The sequence below is a fragment of the Aspergillus ibericus genome (genome assembly GCF_003184845.1).
Source record: "Aspergillus ibericus CBS 121593 unplaced genomic scaffold BO80scaffold_3, whole genome shotgun sequence".
In the NCBI taxonomy this organism is placed as follows: Eukaryota; Fungi; Ascomycota; class Eurotiomycetes; order Eurotiales; family Aspergillaceae; genus Aspergillus; species Aspergillus ibericus.
The window spans coordinates 669,502-689,503 of record NW_020292101.1 but is presented as its reverse complement, the minus strand read 5'-3'; the positions used below and the strand labels follow the sequence as shown (position 1 = coordinate 689,503).

Genomic DNA, 20,002 nt, shown 5'->3' with positions numbered 1-20,002 from the left:
CATTTCCCCAACCACCACACGGTCCCTTTTACAATATTGGCCACGTGACCATAGGCCATGGGACGCGCCGGATCAATCACCCACCCATGCTCAACAACGCACCGCCAGACGCCTAGGTAGCGTCCTCCATCCAAACTCCCAATCAAACCGACCTAATCTTGTCATCCTGGCCACAGACTGGATCGTGTTAATTAGCGTTTAATTCGTAATTATACCCGGCTTTGATTTGATCCCCCATTTGGGACGAAAAATGAATCCCTTCCATCGACTAGCTCGCTTCTTTCGACGGCCGCCGTCTCTACGAATCCCCCCAACCCCTAACATTCCTATCCTAGACCCCTCCACAAAGACTGAAGAGCAGCGAATGCCCGCGTATGAACGAGGCCTATTCTACCCAGTCAAATACGGAGAGGTGTTTCATTCCAAGTACCAGGTTCTCAGTAAGTTGGGGTTTGGTACTAATTCTACGGTGTGGCTTTGTCGGGTTCTTTAGTAATCATACCCACATTGCATGAGATATACTCTACGAAGCTGATCCAATATCCAGTGGTCATCGCTATATCGCACTGAAAGTATACATCCGCGGGCCGGAGGCGAATCAGGAAGTCCGCATCCTGAGGCATCTTGCGGCTGTGAAGACAGATCATCCTGGTAGAGATTTAGTTCGTACCATGATTGACGAGTTTCAGGTCCCAGGGCCGGGAGGTAGTCATCAGTGTATTGTGTATGAGCCGCTTTTGACCAGTCTTTTGCATTTGCAAGCGACGTTGAATCCGAAGAGCCTTCCCGAGGATCTATTAAAGGGGGCACTACAGCAATTGTTACTTGCTCTGGACTTTTTGCACTCCGAGGCACGGGTCATACATACTGGTTTGTTACTATTTCCGAGGGCAGCGTATGGTTGGGTGTCGCTGATTTGGGGTTGGTTCTGTTTTAGATATCCAGGCCAAGAATATCATTATCGGCTCAAAGGATGATGGAATTTTCCGTGAGTGGGATGAGACTGAGCAACGTGAACCTAGTCCGCGAAAGATAGATGGGAGTTATACCGTCTATAAGAGTCGCTTGTTTCAGCGGAATAAAGGATGGAGTGGCTTTGGGATGCCACTTCTCTCGGACTTTGGCGAGGCCAGGTTAGGCGATGATGCACATGAGGGGCTGGTTCAGCCGGATCTTTATCGCGCACCCGAGGTGGTTCTTGGAATGAGATGGACGGAAAAGGTTGATATCTGGAATGTTGGAGTCCTGGTACGTGAATCCCCGTTGTTTGTTGCTTTGTCGCGGGATGAAAAGGTCATGGTGACGTGAATGGACTGATGAGTCATGTAGATTTGGGATTTGTTCGAGGACCATCATTTGTTTGATAGCAGAGGGCCCGATGGGCTTCACTCAGATGCACATCTTCTCGCTGACATGGTAGCCGTGTTGGGTCCGCCGCCGGTTAATTTTCTTCGCAAGTCACCTCAGAGTCAGATGTATTGGGACTCGTTAGGTAAGGTGCCCACTATTGGACGGGGCTTCTAGAATTGGCTAATACAGCAAATAGGACAATGGAAGTCAGCAGTCCAGATACCCGAAAATTCGTTAGAGGACTCGGAGGAGTACCTCGAAGGAGAAAACAAGGAGATGTTTCTGGTGTTCGTGAGAAAGATGTTGTGTTGGAATCCAGAGGAGAGGCAGAGCGCTCGAGAACTTTTGACTGATCCTTGGTTAACGAGCCCGTAGGGTTATTCCTTGTCGGTAGTCTGGAGCGATGACGTAGTCGCTGGGTCTGCCGATAGAGAAACACAGTCTCGTCTAGGGTGAGGCCTCTGTGCTTGACTTGGCTATGTGTGTCCAGGAGATATAGTCCGCTTGTGGTAGACTGTCTAGGAGAACAAGGCCGCCCACTGAAAGTCTGAGTTAAGGATGTGTTGGGGAGAACGCTTGGGCCGGGTTGCGATTTCTGCAGTCAGGATCGGCCTTGATGGAAAAAGCAACCGATTGACACAACACGAGGTCGGTGGGGATTGAGGGGCTTGTGCAATGGGGCTAGATAGCTAGGACTTCGACTCAAGGCTGAGGGATTTCCCCTCTTCTGTGCAATCCAGGCTCTTTCCCTAGCTAGCGAGTTTGATTCTGATTCGGAGTTAGGCTGTCGGGGAGATGTTCCGGTTGCCCTTATGAACGTCTCGCGTCCACTGCCATGCGTAGTGGTCAAACTTCGTAATTAATCCGAGTCCATTATGCCTTTGCACGGCTGGTAGCCTCGTGCCTAGGCTCATAGTGGAACTGGCGGCTCCACATGCCGCTGTCACGGCCATTGTTTCTCCACAGCAGACGATTCAATTCTTCTTCTGATAGGCGTGGTTGTGTGAGCCGGTAGACCGTTGTGTAACCGAGAAGCACTAGAAACTAGCTGCATTAATTTCAGTCGAGCTCACTGGTCGCTCGGGCTCTGCTTCCATGCCTTGGAGGTGAGACATGAGACGGCGGAAAAGAGGGGAATAAATACGGGGCCACTGCCGGTTGAGATCTGAGACTCACACCCCATTCCGACCGTAAAACATTTGCTCAAAAATGGCGCGCTCAGTTGACAGAATGGCTCAGCCAGCAGACAAGAAGAAAATGCGGCTTGTTGTGGTCAGCTGTAGCAGGTGAGGTTTTTTGACGGCGAACTGTGGCTATCCGTTCGCCCAGGCAATACGGCTGCTGATAAAGGCTCCAGAACAGGCACGCTAGGCCTCCATGAAGCCTTGGAAATGCTCGGTTATACTCCATACCACATGATTGACCTGATGACCAAAGGTGGGAGGCCTCACATCAAGGCCTTCACAGAGGGTATCATTGCGCAGAATAATCGACTCGCAGCGATCAAGAGATACGAGACGCCTGATCTTGATAGATGGGTGGGCAGTTATGATGTGAGTACCAGTGTCTTCAAGGTACTTTGCAATTGCGGAAGCTGACGATGTAACAGTGCTTGATGGAGATCCCAAGTTATGTTGGACTTCGGTCCCTGGAAACCTACATGGAAGACCCCGAAGTCAAGTTCATCCTGACCGAGCGCTCGCCTGACAAATGGGTCAAGTCATTCAACAACACAATTGGTGAGGCAATCAAGGCAGCGGACCAGCTCCCAATAAGCATTCTGAAGCATTTTGATGCGGAGATGGGCGAATTCTTCCACCTCGCCCAAGTGATGTACTGGGCTTATTCAGATGGCACAAACCCTGGACACCCGGACAATGAGGCGGCTCTCCGCAAGAACTATGTAGAATAGTGAGAGCAACTCCCCAGTCTTCATCCTAAAGATAGGTCAAACTGACCGCTGCATATAGCATTCGAACTGTCAAGCAGACGCTGCCAGAGGATAGGCTTCTCGTCGTTAGGCTTGAGGATGGTCTTGGCTGGGAGCAGATATGCCCATTCCTAGACGTACCAATCCCAGAGCAGAAGTATCCTCGTGGAAATGAGCCCAATGTGTTTCATAAGATTGTGGAGAAATATTTGGACCCCAGGGTCAAGGCGGCAATGATAAATCTGGGCACCACGGTTGCGGCGGTCGCTGGGATAGGGGGATACCTGGCATGGAAGGTTTGTCGGGCGCACTAGACTCAGCAGCTGCCTTTCCATAGTATATAAAACCAGACTGTCTCATCGGGGTGGATTTAAAGTAGTTTACGAACGGTGGGGGATAGTTTATGTCCGTTAATGTTGCTTTAGCGCGATGGCGTGATTTTGCTTATTTTTGACTCATCGACCGGATTGAGTGGAGCAATTCCGAGCTACCACTCCGTAGGAGGACATAAATAGGGTGTTCTAGTTTAATTTATTAATCCATGTAAGTTAGCTTGGTGACTGGCAATAGAGTAAGGTGATTATGAAGATACAGACGCGGCAGGAAACAGTCCGACCATTCTGAATAGCCTCATCCGTTATCCACGATCGCTTTCTTGCCATCAATATACAGCATTGGAGAGTCGTTGACTGGACAGTGGACGTCGTTCCTTTATTTTTGTGTAAATAACTGATTGCTATTGATAGAAGAGACGATAGGCGTAGCTTGGAGGGGAGAGAGTCAGGAGAGTGAAGTTGCGGCTGTCCAAGTCACGCAGTCGCTCGCGTCAGGTGATTCATTCGGTAGCAGAGGTTCTTCTAAAGTGGGAGCCCATCTGTGCTTCCTTCATTCGTACGGGTTTTGTCTCCTCAGTACTCAGCCCTTACTATGTATCATTCCACGGTAGCTCTGCTTGTCATGTTACCTACTAGGATTTGATAGTAGAGTTATCCTCGGTGACACTCTATAAAATTAGTAAAAAGACATTCTGCACACTGATCAGCTGTAGCTGCTGCAAATTATTGCGCTCATCATCTTTATGGGATCCGATACAGTTCGCACTGCTGCAGGTGACGAGATAAGGGATATTGGTTGCTCCATCCACAAGCCACGCGCGCTTATCGGAGACGGCATGTAGAAAAACAGGCTGTCTAGCAATATATCGAACTGATTCAAGTCAACATTGGAGCCGGCTGTAAGCGCACAATTTTACAGGGTGTATTCATGCCGACTCTATGAGCAAATGCCGTCGATACTGCAGAAGGGGCTCTAGGGGGATCTATTGAGACATCGTCCGCTATCTAGATGCCAGGAATCCTCTTTAGTAGCACATCGGCAGGTCCTCTTGCTCATTACACCAATATAGATTCCTTAGGCAAGGCATAGAAGGTACATTCGCATTGGTCCATTTGCATGGGCCTCAGCGCAGTGTACCAGGGTCATAAGCGGATTCCTCTTCATTGAGTAGCATGATCAGCTTCAGCCTTGAGAACGAATGCAATTGGCATACCTGTCGACACTTTGTACATGCAGTCAACCTAAACGCCTGCATACCGGACCTTATTATAAGTAGACCGTCTCTGCCAAGGATTCGGTCCCAATGAGCTGCCACTCCACGTCTTGTCTCTCCTATCCCGGCGAGGGTGGAATCTATGGGTATTTTTTCGATCACCACTGGCAAGCCTTTGCCTTAGAAGCGCTTTTCAATCTTCGGATGGCTTTCATCAACAATGCGGCGTAAACTCTTTATTTGGCCTGTGCTTGTTTATTTGTGACACTGGAGCAAGTATAACCTTAGCTAATTCTTGACAGGACGAATACACTGGTAGATCTTGTCGCACGCAATCCTCAAGCCGAGTCACCTTGAACAAACAGTGTTTGGGCCGTAGATAGACAGCAGTATTCTATCTGGAAAAGTTGGAGTATTAGTGGTTGCTGGCTAGTCTGTTCCCGAACCTTTCGGTACAAAACACCTGGTCATCGATAACGGTCATCGATAACACAATCAAACCTGACAGGTATAACCAGTAAGCAGTAACTCCTTGTCTCATCAGCTATGGCCTCAGTCACCAGTCCATCAGAATTGGATAGTTGACTAAAGGTATTGACCAAACCAAATTCAAGGCATGGAAGATGGCTTATCCCCGACCGAGCCGTGACATCATCCCGCTGGTTCCTGGCCGACCGGTGGATCCGCAACGCCATCAACTGGCAATCCACAGGCAGTGTCTATCCGCGGCAAGCCGACCCGATCCTCCTCTCCATCCCATATAAACCTCTGCATTACACAGCACCCCGCTTATCCTTACTTTCATGGCCATTCTTCTCCTTCCCCGCGCTCTTGGAAACCCACGGTAACTCGAGCAACAAAGGGATAACCATGTCCACCTTCACCCCGGCTCACCACACTCCCCACCTCATCATTCAGCCCGCCGACGCCGCACTCTCACCACCCGAAAGCTATCTCTTCGTCCAGGATGGCCTCATTATTGCCTGTGGGGTTCTCTACGCCTTTTGCTACATCTTTTGCATGATCCGCACCTACAGCGACCGCACATATCCATCTGCCTCGGTACAAGGAATCCAGTTCATGAGTCTGACGCTCGCTTATGAGTTGTACTATGCCGTGGTGATCACAACGACGACTTTCGAGCTTCTCGCCTTTCTGGCCTGGTTTCTGCTTGATCTGGGGTTTGTCACAGTAGCAATCTGGCGAGCGCATGGAAATAACGATCGGTGGGGCATTGTACGAAGGATGATGAGTTTTGTGGTGGCAGGCGTGGCTGTATTGAAAGGCCTGGCGATGCTGTGGCCGGATGAGAGGGAACAGATTACAGCGTACTGGACCGGGATTCTGCTGCAGCTGCCGATCGGGTGGATTTGCTTGTGGACATTATGGAAGGGTCGGAATACCCAGGGGCACTCTCTCGAAATCTGGTAAGTAATTCCATCTGTCAGTGGTTGATGGGCGGTTCTGATGGGATAGGCTGATGCGATACCTGGGCTGCTGCACGGCTTATGGGGTGTTCTTCTGGCGGTACTGGAATGTGCCGCAGAACTGGAGCTATGTGGCTTCGGCATGGAGTGTGGCGGTGATTGTGTGGACGCTGCTCCCGGAGACGGTCTACCCGTTTGTCTACATCTGGGTTTATCGGACATCCAAGGTGAAGGGGGAGTAAATCATTGATTGGCAGGCTGCACCTACAGACATGCGTATAACCTTAGACTTATTCTTATTATAGTATCTATAGTTCACGGCGCTTATCCCACAAACCTTAAGGAATCGACCATCGGTCAGCGGCGCACGGGTACGGGCGCTACCCGGCCAAGCCGTCACGGCCCACAGTCGGTGTGGCCCGAGGCGCTCCACCATGGGCACCGGTCATGATGCCTGACCTCCGTTTCACCTGCAATTGACTTTGCCTTCAACGCAGATTCGCAAATCCCTCACGCCTGCCCTGTGTACCATGCCGGCTCGTGACGCCTTGGCTGGCGACGGGCTGATGACGAGGCTCACTTGTCAGGCAGGTCCTGACATCGGTCGAATCAAATGATCGCATTTGACGAGGCTTCACGGCAGAATAGATCAGAATCAGATCCAGGGCAGAATCTCACCACGATTGATTGATCGTCCTCCAGCACACCGGCTACGAGGGTTTTTATTTGTGATCGTGGTCGCCAACCTTGCCAGCTCAGACCACCTCATTTCCGGAACAGCACATCCCAATCAGAAGCACCCAGCTTTCATGCATGTCAAAACACGTTACGAGACAACCTTGCATATGCGCCTGCTAATGACGTGGTTCGTGGGTGTTAGTTGAGCGGCTCTGAGTTGGCTCGAGGTGCAGTCCCACTCATCCACCCCTTCATCCCTTCAAAAGACATCCCGGCAGGACCGATTTCTCGCTTGAAATCACTATCTGTCTGATATCAGTTCCTCTAATACATCTCCCCAAATCACTCCATACAAAATGGGTCAGAAGAACTACAAGCGGTTGTACTACAACCTTCTCCGCTCCCAGGAGAACGAGGAACATGCCCAGGAACACCCAATTACAGAGTACCCTCAGCCAGAGATCAGGTCAGTGCGATCGCTCTTTGGATGCAATCCAACTAATCGAGATGATAGCTCCTACACAACTCCTATCGTTACCATCATCATCGGCAAGAGCCACTTCAAGATCGCCGATTACCACCTGCGCCCATATTCGACCCTCGAGCCTCACTCATCAGAGCTCAAAATCAATGACATCAACGAAGACATCGGACACACCTTTGTCCACTTTCTCAGCACGGGCGCCTACGAGACCTTGAAGCCGACGGATCTGGAACCCGAATCTTGCCCATGGGCTCGCGAGTTCGAGCGAAGTGTGCATGCGTATCATGCTGCGAGGCGATACAACATCTTCGGACTTGAGGAGCATGCCAAGCGTTATATGGTCACCTTCAGTGAAGAGGTCTCGACGCGGCAGCTCCTGAAAACGGTCAGCAAGGTGTACTCGGAACTCCCTGGTCATGATTCATGGTTTGAGGGATTTGTTCGGGACAAGCTCGCGTCTGCCTTTGCCAAGGATGAGTACAGCTTCAGGTACCGGGTTGTGCGCGATGGACTGGGATCCGATGATGATTTCAACCGATTCCTGATGTATACGACTTTGGAAATCTACGCTGAGAAGCTAGCTTCCTTGCGGGAAGTTGGGCCGCAACTCAACGGACACCACGCCAATGCACACCACGCCAATGGCCACACGGACATTCCTTTTGATGACAAGGGATCAGTTGATGAGAAGCGACCGGACGATTCCCGTGAGAAAGAGGATAGCTCACAGCCTTATCCGGACGCGCCGCTTTCTGCGGATGACACACCGACCGTTGTCAATGCTGTCCACTCACGACCCGCATCGCCGGCCCCGCTCTCATCCGCCTTCCAAAGCTCTCCCGCCCAGAATGGGTTCAACTGGGCTTCGTCGTGCAGTGATTCTGCACCAATCGACTTTCCGACATTCGCACCTTCTCCGCCTTTGATTAGGCGACCGAGTACAGCGTGGGCCGATCCAGAGCCAGAGCATGAGGCGGAACCGGAACCGGAGCTGAAACCCGAGGCCAAGCCAGAGCCCGAGCCCGAGCTGCAAGAGCAGCCGGAGCAGGAGCCAGAGCCAGAGCCAGAGTGGAAGCCGGTGACGGTGAAGCCGGAGCCTGAGCCGGAGCCTGAGCACGCGTTGAAGTCGGAATTACAGTTGGAGCCGGAGCCAGCACCAGCACCAGCACTAGAAACAGTGTTGAATCTGGGGCCCGAGCCAGTGCGAATCCCCAAGGCGGTGCCAATTCATTTTCCCAAGACCGAGTCAGTTCTCCCAAAGTCAGAGCCAGCCCTCCCAAAGTTAGAGTCAGTCCTCCCAAAGTCCGAGCCAGTTCAGGGGCAGGGGCAGCCCACGGAGCAAGCCCCCAAAAAAAAGAACAAGCCCAACTCGCATCGCAGAAAGCGAAAGCAGGCGGCCGCGGCCGCACAAAAGTCCGGACCACAAGTCAACGGTTCGGCAAAGCCATCTCCTTGATGGGGAAGACGCTCCAACGCAGTCTCCATTACTGCTGTGTATTACCAACTCGCACCCTCACACTCACTTGGAATCTCCTTACCTCTCTGTTTCGCCCGATTACTCGACTGCAACGTGAGGTCGCAGGGCTCCTTCACTCTTTCGTGTCCTTTCTTATGTTAGTCTATTATTCTTTGTTTGTCTTTTGGTATGGAATCATTCGCTTATGATGTTGCGCCTGTCTATACCAGCAGATGTCATAGGATAACAGAACTACATAGATCATGTGATTGTTATTTTCCCCTTACGTATCATATAAGTAGTTGTGCGAGATGTCATTCAAGACTTGCCATAAACATGTCATGCATTGGCCCAGCTGGAGCAGCTTAATATCTGATGTATCACTTCTAGGCTCGATGTACATAACAAGATACAGCCAGTACAATCTTCCAAATTACTACTGTAGAAGAGACCTTAAACAACTTTTTAGGATTGCCACAAGGATATGCACTAAGATTGATAAGAAATCTAATCAGTCATTACATCAGTACATATAAAATAAGCCATATTAACCAGGTATACCCGTGACTGCTCGTATTCGCTAACAGCATCACCCGTATCCAGACCAATCACATCCAGCTCTGACACAGCCTGTCATCATTGCCCCACCGGATACAAGGCTGAGTACATCTTCAGGGTATTTATATCGGCATGGCATGCACTCAACATTCACCATCCACATAAATCTCCATCTAATTACCTCTCCATCCTCATAACACAAAACATGGCAACCACCCGAACCTTCAACGTCGACTTCACCAGCTGGACCGGCAAACACCTGCAAGTAACTGAAAGCGATGCCCAAAATACACTCGTCTACGCCGCCGACCTCAACTTCCGCAAACCCCAGATGGTCTTCCAAGCCACCGGCAGTGCCAGACTTCCAGCCACCGTGACCTTTCACACATTCAGTCGCACCATCGACATCGACATCAACGGGTATCACATCCCGTTCAAACCACGTGGGAGCTTCAAGTATCAAGTCCCGTTTGCGTCTCCGGCCCTCGGCAAGGTGCTCACTTGGCGAAATCCCTATTCTATGAGGCCGTGGGAGCTGGAGTGTCGGGATGAGCAGAATACCCTCATTGCACGGTTCATTCCGAGTAACTCGTGGAGCTGCACCAAGGCGGGGCGACTGGAACTGGGGCCGTTGGAGAGCGGGCCGTCGACGGATGAAGTGGTCGTGACGGGGCTGGCGTTGGCGTATTATCTCATTTCGCAGACTTTGGGTAGTGCATAATCCTTCTTTCATGATTTGATTCGCGAGATGAAGCTTTCTGTCTATATCTCACTCATATACATATGTACACACCCTTGCGGTAATCAATGCACCGGAATATCCCCAATCTCCAACATGGTCTCCTCCAACAACCGCGTCAACTCCACCACCACATCCTTATACTTCGGATCCTGATACACATTAAACAGTTCCAATGGATCCTCCACACAATCAAACAACTCCCATTCCCTCGGCTGGCCGCCCTCCTGCGTCCCGGGCAGATCAAACCCTTCCGCATACCAATAAATCAACTTATACCGCTGATTGCGGACCCCATAATGCGCATACGCATTGTGGATGGTATCCCGATGCATCCAATACCGATGATACGCGACCTGCTTCCATCCAGCTGGCGTGCGGCCCTCCAACAACGGCACAAACGAGACCCCCTGCATATACGACGGCACGCGCAGCCCGGCCAACTCCAACCACGTCCTCGCGAAATCCACATTGGAGATAATATCCTCACAGACCGACCCCGGCTGAATCAACCTCGGATAGCGAATGAGAAACGGCATCTGGAACGACTCCTCGTACATGAACCGCTTATCGAACCATCCATGTTCTCCTAGAAAAAACCCCTGATCGGAGGTATACATCACGACGGTATTCTCCGTCAATCCCTCCTCATCCAGATAATCCAACAATCGGCCGACATTCTCATCAATCGAATGGATGGTTCGTAAATACCGTTTCAAATACCGCTGGTACTTGAACTTCTTCAACTCCGCAGCACTGGCGAAGGTAAACACCTCCGCGGTATCTTTATCCACCAACTTGAACCCAGCAATCTCCTCATCCCTCACATCGGGGATCTTCCGATCGCCACCAAGGAATAACTCCCCCACCTCCTCCCCCCCCTCGGGCTGCACCAACCCCAGATCAAAATACGTAATATCACTCTGTATCCGCATCTTCGCGGCCCCCGCCGCTTTCGCCCGATTCTTATACTCATCATTGAACGTATCCGGCAATGCCACATCCTCCGTATACAGCCCCCGATGATCCGGTCGACATTCCCACGACCGATGCGGCGCCTTGTGATGACACATGAGGAAGAACGGCTTCTTGACATCCCGTTCGTTGAGCCATTGGAGACTTTTCTCCGTGATGATATCCGTCGCGTACCCTTTTTCCACACTCTTAATCCCCCCACCATTCCCCTTCTCATTCCTAGGGTTTGGGGGGATACTGATAAACTCCGGATCAAAATACCTTCCCTGCCCGGGCAAGACACTCCAATAATCGAACCCCGTCGGTAGATTCTCCCGTCCCTCCCCGAGATGCCACTTCCCAATCATCGCCGTCTGATACCCGCCACTCTGTAAATGTTTCGCGACATTCGGTAGCCGGTTATTTATCTTATCGGCTAGGGTCAAGACCCCATTGACGTGGTTATGTGTCCCAGTGAGAATGGTCGCGCGACTCGGCGTGCAGATCGAATTGGTCACGTAGCAGTGGTTGAATTTCATCCCTTCGTGGGAGAGACGGTCGATGTGGGGGGTGCTGTTGAGGGGGGGGTGTTGCGGGGGGGTGTATGCGGAGATGGCTTTTGAGGCGTGGTCGTCCGCCATGAGGAAGAGGATGTTTGGTTGGGTCATGTTTTTGGTTTTGGGGTCTGGTAGGAGGGGTGGTTGGGTAGGGTTTCGTGGATTGGAAGAGTAGAGGGGTAGGGATAGAGGTGTGGTTTTATTTTATTTATTGTGAGGGGCAGTTACTATATCATACGTGGGATATTCATTTGGTTTTCTGGGGTTTTATTGGTCAATGGTATTGAGGCGGCCGCGTGGTTTCTTACGCTACGGTTGCGAGATATAGCTCGGTGCTGACGCCATCGCGGGATTCATTGCGCTAGATACGGACGATTACAGGGGATAAACGTATGATGTGGTAGATCTGCATGTTAGTTGAGTAATTATCCTTGGTAATACTTTGTAGATCGATAAGATTGGGTTTAGGCTGTGTGGTGCATGATTGATTTCTAGGATAGATTATCTTCAGGTAGAGAGGGGGGTCTGTAGGAGCTGAGGTTGGGTATATTCTGCACTACAGCACATCGTTTGTATTTAGATTTGGTGTCTATGGGAGAGTCCTGTGGCCATTAACAGAGTCTGTGAGGGTCATTACTAGTTGTTATTAGAGAATAGTGAATGGAGGGAATTTGAAGAAACCCTGACAAAGCTGGATATATATTCCGCGGGTGAATAATATGATTCAACCCAGAACATGCAAGGCAAGTCCTGAAGAATATATGCCGCTTAGGGAAAGAAAAGGTGTTCTAATAGGAAGTTATGAGTAACAAGATAAAAAAAGGATCATAAAAAGAAGAACAGAACAATGGCTGACTGCAATGTCTGTTGATGGAGGGGCAAAAAAGGGCCGAACGCGGATCGAACGCGTGACCTCGGGATCTGCAATCCTACGCTCTACCACTGAGCTACCGACCCAGGTTGAATGGTGCGTTTTAGATACGGTATATACGGTACAATCATGACCCTTCTGACCCCTACAATGAATGTACATGATGAGTTTAATCTGGTATGTAGGGTAAATGACTCACATGAGATTCAATATCCTACAAAGGTCAATTGTAGCATATCGCAATAGCCTCGTATTAGTGTCATAGTCAAACCCTCCGGATCGGTTGCCCAGATGCGATGTTATTGCATCAGACGGCATCACGGATTATGAAGTTAGTGTTACTATTCATTCGATATAAAGTTATAACCCTGATTGGACGATATATCCCTCCAGTAATTGAATCGAAATAATACTTTAGGCTTGCCCTCATTCTTCCTACTGATACAGCATCTTGCATTGCTGATATATACGCAGGTACATCATAATCAAGCACATGCACACCGTGTCGGCATTGAAGACCGGTCCCGCGTTGCCGTCACCAGTCATCTCACTTCCTCTCCTCTAACCAAGCAAGCACACAGCATGTTCTATCACATCCTCCTCCTCGGGTTCCTAACCCAGACGTCCATCCAAACCATCCACTATGACTACGTCATTATTGGCGGCGGCACCTGTGGCCTCACCGTCGCGAACCGACTTTCCTCGCATCCTGACACCACCGTGGCTGTTATCGAGCCGGGGAAAGACGAACATGACAATCCTAACGTGACCTCCATCTTAGGTCTCGGTCTTGCATTCAACACGTCGGTCGACTGGCAGTATATGTCCACAAACCAGATATACGCTGCAAACCAGCAAGTGGAATACCATTCCGGCAAGGCATGGGGAGGATCAAGTGCCATAAACGGTACTCACATTTACCTAATACCTCATCGTATACCTGATTGATGAATGTGATACCAGGATTGACCTACATCCGCGCACAAAACGCCCACATCGACGCGTGGGAAACCCTCGGCAACGAGGGCTGGAACTGGAGTACTTTATTCCCCTACTATCGCAAAAGCGAAGCGTTTCAGATTCCTACCCCTGCCCAGACAGATGCCGGTGCTTCTTATATTCCGGATTACCACGGATATACCGGGCCCGTGAATGTCGGATATCCTCTTGAGATGCCCAACGGGTCATTGGCGTCGTTGGTGAATATTACCTGGCGGAATCTGGGGTACGAATTCAACCCGGACCCGAATGGGGGGTATGTCGACGGGTTTTCGGTGTGGCCAATGACTGTCGACAGGGATAAGGATGTTCGGGCGGATGCTGCAAGAGCGTATTATTATCCGGTACGGGAGAGAACAAACCTGGTGATGATCCAGGGGTTGGTCAATAGAATCATCTGGAAGGAAGATACCATGGAAGATGCCCTCGCCGAAGGAGTGGAATTCACAGCCCCAGACGGGACGGTGCAGCGTCTGTACGCCAACAAAGAGGTCATTCTCTCCGCCGGGGCGATCAGATCCCCTGCCATATTGGAATTATCAGGCGTTGGCAATCCAGAGTAATCCCCCCTACCCTTCTCTCCAACACCACTAACAAACCCAGCATCCTCACCCAAAACAACATCCCCATCCGCATCCCCCTCCCCGCCGTCGGCGAAAACGCCCAAGACCAACCCAACAACGTGATTCTCTACGCCCCTCGCACCCCCAACCTCACCGACGGCATCCTTCCTTATGCCACCTTCATCACGGCCTCTGACCTCTTCGGCCCTAACCTGTCCACCATCGCCAATACCACTCTCGCTGCCATCCCAGAATGGGCCACCACGCTCTCCCTCGCCAGCAACTCCACCGTCTCGATCCCATCCCTCACAACGCAACTCCTCCTCCAACACTCCCTCATCTTCACGGACCAAGTTCCCTGCGCCGAGATCTTCACCACCCGGATTGAATCCTCCCTCGCGTCGTCCGTGTGGCCGTTGATGCCGTTTTCGCGGGGCAGCGTGCATATCACATCCTCGAATCCGGAAGAGTATCCGGCTCTGGATCCGAGGTTCTTTATTATTGATTGGGATGTTACTTTTGCATTGAAAGTCGCGGAGTTGGCGGGGCTGTTTTGGGCTACGGAACCGGCGAGATGGATGGTGGGGGAGAGGGTATTCCCCTCGGCGGGGGTGGAGTTGGATGCGGAGTGGGTGAGGGGTAGTTGTATGCCTCATATTCCGCTTTTTCTGTTCCGACTAGATATGGTTTGAAAGTGGGAAGCTGATAAAGTGTAGTCTACGCAAACCACCACCTCGTCGGCACGGCCATCATGCTACCCCGCGAACTAGGCGGGGTAGTCGGTACAAACCTTCGGGTCTATGGCACTAGAAATGTCCGGGTAATTGATGCAAGTGTGCTTCCCATGCACCTGAGCGGGCATTTGACGAGTACGTTGTATGCTGTTGCAGAACGAGCAGCAGACTTGATCATGGATGACTGGTGACTCCTTGTTATGAGATTGGCAATTTATATAGTTGATGCGTTCCTGTGATAGTACTCTATCATATAATTGATAATCACATGCATGACATCTTATACTCCCCCCAGCACACAAACCAAAGATACACACTGATACTAGTGTGCAAACCTAAAATCCAACCTCTTACTCCCTGTATCCGTCGACGTGCGTAAATACTCCTGTCGTTGCTACCCCCAAGCCCATTAGTCGAACCCTTTCTTCCCAGACCACCCCCCCAAATGAAAACGAGCAAGAGGGAGAGAGGTTAAAAGAGAAACTTACCTCCTCCGTCATCCCATTCCACACGCGATCGCGCTGCCTATTCCGATACACATAATACACCTTCGTCAAGAGAAACAAGACAATCGCGAGCAGATTAATCCCCAACAGGGCGGAGTTTCCTCGACGATATTTCGGTTTATCATCCGCGCGGTAGATATTGTTCCCTATTATGGCGCCGAGTTGGACGAACACTATCCCCCCCCCCCCATCATACCCCGTTAATATCACATCCAGTACCTCTCCACATAAAAATCCAAAGTTTAGAGGAGAGGTTTTTGGGGGAAGAAGGGCTTACTATTATACAACGCTGCTGAAATCGTCCTCGTCCCCACATTATTCGAATTCTTCGAACACCAGCCCACCAGAATAGCATGACAGTAGGGATAGCAAAGCAGGACAGTGACGATGGCATATGTTCCCCACGCGTTGGTCATGGTGCCGGACCAGAAACGTAACGCGATGATGCAGGGAAGGGTCCAGATGGGTTGGATCATGGCGACGAGGGAGCGTTCGTTGAGGTATTCGCTGAGACGGGTGAGGGTGAGAAGGCAGATGATGTGGCCGATGCTGTAGGGGATCGTGAGGAGGTTTGTGGTGAACTGTGTTTTTTTTATTCCTTTGGTGTTAGTGGGTATGGTGGTGGGAACGGGAAAGGGGAATCTGGGGAGGGAGGGATGGGGGGGGTACCGTGCTGAAGCCGACGGATTTCAGGGTCAATGTGATGTACGATGTCACTGGGGTTTGGGGGATGTAGACGATGAGACCGAGGAGGTAGATTGGCCAGAGGTCGTAGTCGCGGAGGGAGTTCCAGAGTCGACGCGGGGTGATGGGTTGGCGGTTGTGCATGTCTCCTGTGGATTGTTATTATGATTATGTGGTAGGGTAGGGTTGAGGGCTGGCGGGGGGGGGACCTTTGGAGGGATCATCGCGGAGGACGCGGTTCACTACGATGCTGACCTCTCGGTCCGTGAACCAGCCTTTCGGGCGGAACCATTTCTTCGTGTCCACGGCCGAGGCGGGCATGCGGAAGTAGGAGACGAGGCCGATGACCAAGGTGATGAGGCCTTCGATGAGGAAGAGCCATCTGCACGGATTAGATGGGGTAGTGGGTAGGTAGGGCTAGGTAGGGACGGACCTCCAGCCGGCTAGGCCTTGGACATCGCGCATGTGGAGGATGCCGAATGCCAGGAAGGATGTGATGATGGTGGTGACCGAGAGAGCGGTCCAGAAGAGACTGATGGTCAGTTTTAATCCATGGTATAGGTGAAGGTAATTACCTTAGGCGAGTAGGGAGTTCTCGGCTGGTATAAAAGTAGGACAGCCAGAGGACAATGTCGGGGATGAAGCCGCCCTATACAAGTTAGAAGATCGACACGGATGGTGGATGGGTGAACTTACCTCGAGTATTCCCAGCATGGCTCTCGTAGCGTAGAATGATCGCTTTCCAGCCAGACCAGCCTGCGCGGTAGCAACAATTGACCATAAGGTCATCTGCGTGGGAATCCATCGATCAGGGCCAATCTGCTTGGACACCAATTGCGATGGAAGCTCAGCTAGAAGGAAAGCGACCAGAAAGATGGTATTGCCAGTGTTGTAGTCTGTCCATTAGCACTCAACTGCAACATTAATCTAAGGGATGCTCACCATTCGTGGTCAGACCGAGGTCATTCAGCATATTATCCGACACAGCCTGCACGAGATTCCCTCGATCGACCTGAAGCCCGAAAAACATGACACACTACAGAGTCAGTATAGTTTAGCATCGAGGCAGGTATACGTACAGCCCACAGACAAACCCGCCAGTCCAATTTCCGGACGAGCGCCTTCTCCTCTTCCGCAGTCCACGTCAAGGTCGGATCAAACACATGTCGACACTCATACTGCGCTTTCTCATAGATGAGAGCATAACGCTCTGCGACCTCGGGGTCTGCAAACGGATTATTCGAATGCTCATCCGATACATCCTCATACCGTGTCTGAACCTGAGTCTTATCCTTGGAAGGGGTTTGCGTAATCGACTCGTAATTCCGACCTTGATCAGTTGCCCGTGGGCTGATTTCCTTCTGATCGGCCATGTTTAAACTGAAGATGAGTATAGTTGTCTCAAGCAGGCCGCGATCGGAGCTTTAAACACAAGATGCGTCAGGCACGCCATTTACCAGACAGGTCGCGTCGTAGATAACGGCCATCAGATCAAGGTTATCAGGGTTCGCTGACCATTGATGTTGATCGATTGGAGCAGATGGCTGATCTTGGTAAGGGCCTGTGCATGATTAGTTGGGGGTGCAGCTGCATTGTCGGTTTCGCAATCCTGGGCATGGATGAAGCCATCCATGCACTTTGCTAGAGAACTTTTGTTTTCTGTTTCTGTGAACAACAATTAATCTTCCTAGATTTGTTCCCGATTGTAGATTTGAATTGTAATATTATTCGAGATTTCTGGAATTCTCTGTTTCATCTGGGGTAATGTTGAGTCCGCATACATGTATCGAGGGGTTGTTGCGTGATGCCGGTGCCGCCTTGCGAGATCGCCGCGATAAGAGCATCACCCATCATTCGCCATGCATCACTAATTCTATTCATGGATGAGGATAGGCAGCGATGCCGACCGGGTATTTTGCTCAGCCCTACTGAGATGTAACTGTCTACAAACGACATCCGAGTCACTCATGTTTCCATCCCAGGATCCGATTCGCCTTTTCCGCCGTAAAGAACGACTGGTTCCCTGCAAACTCGCCCCGAATCTCGGTATCCGGATAATACTTCTGGGCTAGTTCGCGCGACGGCGTATCCTGCGTCGTCGTCGGAGCCACCACATTGAAGATCTCACAGCCCGAGAAGCTGTCATTCTTTTCCACCGTCAACAAACATGCGCGCGCTGTTGCTTCTGGGCTCACCCAGCCCCATAAGCTCTTGACGGCTGAGTCTTCCCATCTCTCGCTGTGGCCTTGCTGCGCTTCTTCGCGAGATGCCACGGCGTGGATGCGCATGCACGCGATGTTCATCCCGGGATACCATCTTGCGAACGCTCTCGCTTGCGCTTCGGCTTCCTCTTTGGCCAGTGCGTAGGAGTCGGTCGGCGTGGTTGGTGCTTCCTCGTCGATAGGGAAGTATTCGAACTTGAGCGGCTGCGTGGCGTATTCCAAACCGATGGCATTGACCGAGGATGCATAGCAGAATCGTTTGATGCCCAATTGGGCAGCGGCGTAAAAGCCATTGAATGCCGAGGTCACGTTGTTGTTATGCACATACTCATCGTCTTTTCCAAGAGGATCGGGAATCGCAGCCAGATGAATGACGGCGTCGCAGCCTTTGAAGGCTTCCAGGGTGGCTTTGTAGTCATTGGCCGTGTCGGCCGTCTTCATCTCCGAATTGGGGGTTCCGTCATATTTGGTATCAGTGCGATCGACCTGCACGGTGGAATGACCAGCCTCCGAGGCCTGTTTGACGACCGCGCGGCCAACGGTGCCGCGGGCACCAGTGATAGCGATTCTCATGTTGTTTCCGTGGCTGAGTGAATAGGGTCTGCGGAGTCGAATTTGACACGAAATCTGGCGTGACAAGACGCCAATAGAAGGAATACGCGCCAGGCGCATTGGGAGCTGCAGAGGCATCGACATATTTATTGGGGGTGAAGATGCAGGGGTGCTGTTGAACCTGTTAAGAGAGGGTGGAATCCATGACGTGCGTATGATGGGAGGGTGCAGCGGTTCTCCCACGATGACGCCAACATGACAGCCCACATTCTTGCTCGTCTGAAATTAGAAGAAGAGTGCCATTTTGTGCATTTGCAGTTAATTGCATCTCACAACACAGGCACAAAAAGGATACGAGGGAAATACCGATGACGTCACGTGCAGCGGCAGCCAGTTGCGGCCTGAGGCAGCCAGGTCAGTGACCAGCACATCTAAAGAGTACTCGGTACTCAACAGTTGCTGAACTGCTCTCGACCTGGCTCGTCAAGAATTACTCAGCTTATTGTTCGAGTCCACTGCATAAGAATCCTCGGCTCGCACACAGCTGTCCATACCCCCTAGCTGGCACCCATTTAACCCCTCATTGAGGTTACATCGGCCAACTGCGTTTACTCTACGGAGTATACGGAGTATACGGAGTCACTATCTGGCAACGGACCTCACTCCTTGCCAGCTTATAAGCCCCGGACCAAGACAAGTTAAGCTTGTCTTGGCCAAGACTGAGCTCCCGGGGAGATCTTGGCATCAAGTGGATGTCTCCAGCGTCGTCATTGTCTCATTATGGATCCAGTAGATACTCCGTACGAGTGCTCCGTACTTTACCCACTCGACCACTTTGTTTAACCTCAATCATACTCAGGAGATCTCCTGCTTCAGGGAAGACAATTGCTGACAGGCGCCAGCTAGAGAGTCTTTCACAGGCTCTGTCAGTCACATTTATCCTGAACAATGAAGAACTCACAAGTGACGAGGCTGCATAATGCATGCTGCATGCTGCCTCCGAGAAATCACGCTCGGCAACGTGCATATATTAGCCTCTGGAAGGATCATTCAATCAATTGATGGTGCCGTTTAGAGTGTGTTGCCTGTCGGCTGTCTTGGCAGCAGTCTAGACTGAGGCCTCGTAACGAGATACGGACAATTAAGTGATATGGATACGCATGCAGGATCTGGCGGTATCAGTACTGGC

At 51.1% G+C, this 20,002-nt stretch overlaps 9 protein-coding genes and 1 non-coding gene across 10 annotated transcripts; 6 read left to right on the top strand and 4 right to left on the bottom strand.

Moving 5' to 3' along the window:
* Positions 1 to 143: 143 nt before the first annotated feature.
* On the top strand, positions 144 to 1,831 carry BO80DRAFT_397948 (putative protein kinase). Its single transcript, XM_025717403.1, has 5 exons — positions 144 to 492; positions 548 to 870; positions 938 to 1,248; positions 1,330 to 1,492; positions 1,547 to 1,831. The coding sequence occupies exons 1-5, from the start codon at positions 251 to 253 to the stop codon at positions 1,723 to 1,725; spliced, it is 1,218 nt and encodes a 405-aa protein (XP_025579730.1). The 5' UTR covers positions 144 to 250; the 3' UTR covers positions 1,726 to 1,831.
* A 704-nt stretch (positions 1,832 to 2,535) lies between these two features.
* BO80DRAFT_461268 (uncharacterized protein) lies at positions 2,536 to 3,840 on the top strand. Its single transcript, XM_025722438.1, has 4 exons — positions 2,536 to 2,636; positions 2,708 to 2,903; positions 2,960 to 3,261; positions 3,321 to 3,840. The coding sequence occupies exons 1-4, from the start codon at positions 2,560 to 2,562 to the stop codon at positions 3,592 to 3,594; spliced, it is 849 nt and encodes a 282-aa protein (XP_025579729.1). The 5' UTR covers positions 2,536 to 2,559; the 3' UTR covers positions 3,595 to 3,840.
* A 1,859-nt stretch (positions 3,841 to 5,699) lies between these two features.
* Positions 5,700 to 6,498, top strand: BO80DRAFT_431342 (uncharacterized protein; the record flags this gene model as incomplete). Its single annotated transcript, XM_025720738.1, has 2 exons — positions 5,700 to 6,256; positions 6,306 to 6,498. 2 exons carry the CDS (start codon positions 5,700 to 5,702, stop codon positions 6,496 to 6,498), a joined length of 750 nt encoding a protein of 249 aa, XP_025579728.1.
* A 396-nt stretch (positions 6,499 to 6,894) lies between these two features.
* BO80DRAFT_136091 (uncharacterized protein) lies at positions 6,895 to 8,969 on the top strand. The gene is made up of 2 exons (XM_025713633.1): positions 6,895 to 7,400; positions 7,449 to 8,969. Exons 1-2 carry the CDS (start codon positions 7,291 to 7,293, stop codon positions 8,872 to 8,874), a joined length of 1,536 nt encoding a protein of 511 aa, XP_025579727.1. The 5' UTR covers positions 6,895 to 7,290; the 3' UTR covers positions 8,875 to 8,969.
* Positions 8,970 to 9,544: 575 nt separating this feature from the next.
* On the top strand, positions 9,545 to 10,256 carry BO80DRAFT_421446 (uncharacterized protein). Its single transcript, XM_025718605.1, has one exon. It carries the CDS (start codon positions 9,638 to 9,640, stop codon positions 10,151 to 10,153), a length of 516 nt encoding a protein of 171 aa, XP_025579726.1. The 5' UTR covers positions 9,545 to 9,637; the 3' UTR covers positions 10,154 to 10,256.
* Positions 10,195 to 12,066, bottom strand: BO80DRAFT_136087 (sulfatase family protein). Its single transcript, XM_025713632.1, has one exon. The coding sequence runs from the start codon at positions 11,791 to 11,793 to the stop codon at positions 10,237 to 10,239; it is 1,557 nt and encodes a 518-aa protein (XP_025579725.1). The 5' UTR covers positions 11,794 to 12,066; the 3' UTR covers positions 10,195 to 10,236.
* A 501-nt stretch (positions 12,067 to 12,567) lies between these two features.
* Positions 12,568 to 12,639, bottom strand: BO80DRAFT_t29. Its single transcript has one exon. It is a non-coding gene; the product is annotated as a tRNA-Cys (tRNA).
* Positions 12,640 to 13,135: 496 nt separating this feature from the next.
* Positions 13,136 to 15,040, top strand: BO80DRAFT_478385 (GMC family oxidoreductase; the record flags this gene model as incomplete). Its single annotated transcript, XM_025723282.1, has 4 exons — positions 13,136 to 13,460; positions 13,517 to 14,111; positions 14,156 to 14,760; positions 14,832 to 15,040. 4 exons carry the CDS (start codon positions 13,136 to 13,138, stop codon positions 15,038 to 15,040), a joined length of 1,734 nt encoding a protein of 577 aa, XP_025579724.1.
* A 131-nt stretch (positions 15,041 to 15,171) lies between these two features.
* Positions 15,172 to 17,415, bottom strand: BO80DRAFT_397942 (MFS general substrate transporter; the record flags this gene model as incomplete). The annotated part of the gene is made up of 10 exons (XM_025717402.1): positions 15,172 to 15,243; positions 15,338 to 15,528; positions 15,633 to 15,936; positions 16,025 to 16,188; positions 16,249 to 16,421; positions 16,473 to 16,571; positions 16,615 to 16,688; positions 16,736 to 16,935; positions 16,982 to 17,075; positions 17,119 to 17,415. The coding sequence occupies 10 exons, from the start codon at positions 17,410 to 17,412 to the stop codon at positions 15,172 to 15,174; spliced, it is 1,665 nt and encodes a 554-aa protein (XP_025579723.1).
* A 347-nt stretch (positions 17,416 to 17,762) lies between these two features.
* Positions 17,763 to 19,088, bottom strand: BO80DRAFT_421445 (NAD-dependent epimerase/dehydratase family protein). The gene has a single exon (XM_025718604.1). The coding sequence runs from the start codon at positions 18,832 to 18,834 to the stop codon at positions 18,001 to 18,003; it is 834 nt and encodes a 277-aa protein (XP_025579722.1). The 5' UTR covers positions 18,835 to 19,088; the 3' UTR covers positions 17,763 to 18,000.
* Between the last annotated feature and the right edge of the window lie 914 nt (positions 19,089 to 20,002).

Excerpts from the sequence above, each read along its gene's own strand:
- BO80DRAFT_136087 (XM_025713632.1), bottom strand. The coding sequence starts at position 11,793 with ATGACCCAACCAAACATCCTCTTCCTCATGGCGGACGACCACGCCTCA.
- BO80DRAFT_397948 (XM_025717403.1), top strand. The coding sequence starts at position 251 with ATGAATCCCTTCCATCGACTAGCTCGCTTCTTTCGACGGCCGCCGTCT. Across the intron at positions 493-547 it reads TGGCTTTGTCGGGTTCTTTA|TGGTCATCGCTATATCGCAC; the intron begins GTAATCATACCC and ends TCCAATATCCAG. Across the intron at positions 1,493-1,546 it reads GATGTATTGGGACTCGTTAG|GACAATGGAAGTCAGCAGTC; the intron begins GTAAGGTGCCCA and ends TACAGCAAATAG.
- BO80DRAFT_136091 (XM_025713633.1), top strand. The coding sequence starts at position 7,291 with ATGGGTCAGAAGAACTACAAGCGGTTGTACTACAACCTTCTCCGCTCC. Across the intron at positions 7,401-7,448 it reads TACCCTCAGCCAGAGATCAG|CTCCTACACAACTCCTATCG; the intron begins GTCAGTGCGATC and ends TCGAGATGATAG.
- BO80DRAFT_461268 (XM_025722438.1), top strand. The coding sequence starts at position 2,560 with ATGGCGCGCTCAGTTGACAGAATGGCTCAGCCAGCAGACAAGAAGAAA. Across the intron at positions 2,904-2,959 it reads GATGGGTGGGCAGTTATGAT|TGCTTGATGGAGATCCCAAG; the intron begins GTGAGTACCAGT and ends ACGATGTAACAG. Across the intron at positions 3,262-3,320 it reads CGCAAGAACTATGTAGAATA|CATTCGAACTGTCAAGCAGA; the intron begins GTGAGAGCAACT and ends CGCTGCATATAG.
- BO80DRAFT_421445 (XM_025718604.1), bottom strand. The coding sequence starts at position 18,834 with ATGAGAATCGCTATCACTGGTGCCCGCGGCACCGTTGGCCGCGCGGTC.
- BO80DRAFT_421446 (XM_025718605.1), top strand. The coding sequence starts at position 9,638 with ATGGCAACCACCCGAACCTTCAACGTCGACTTCACCAGCTGGACCGGC.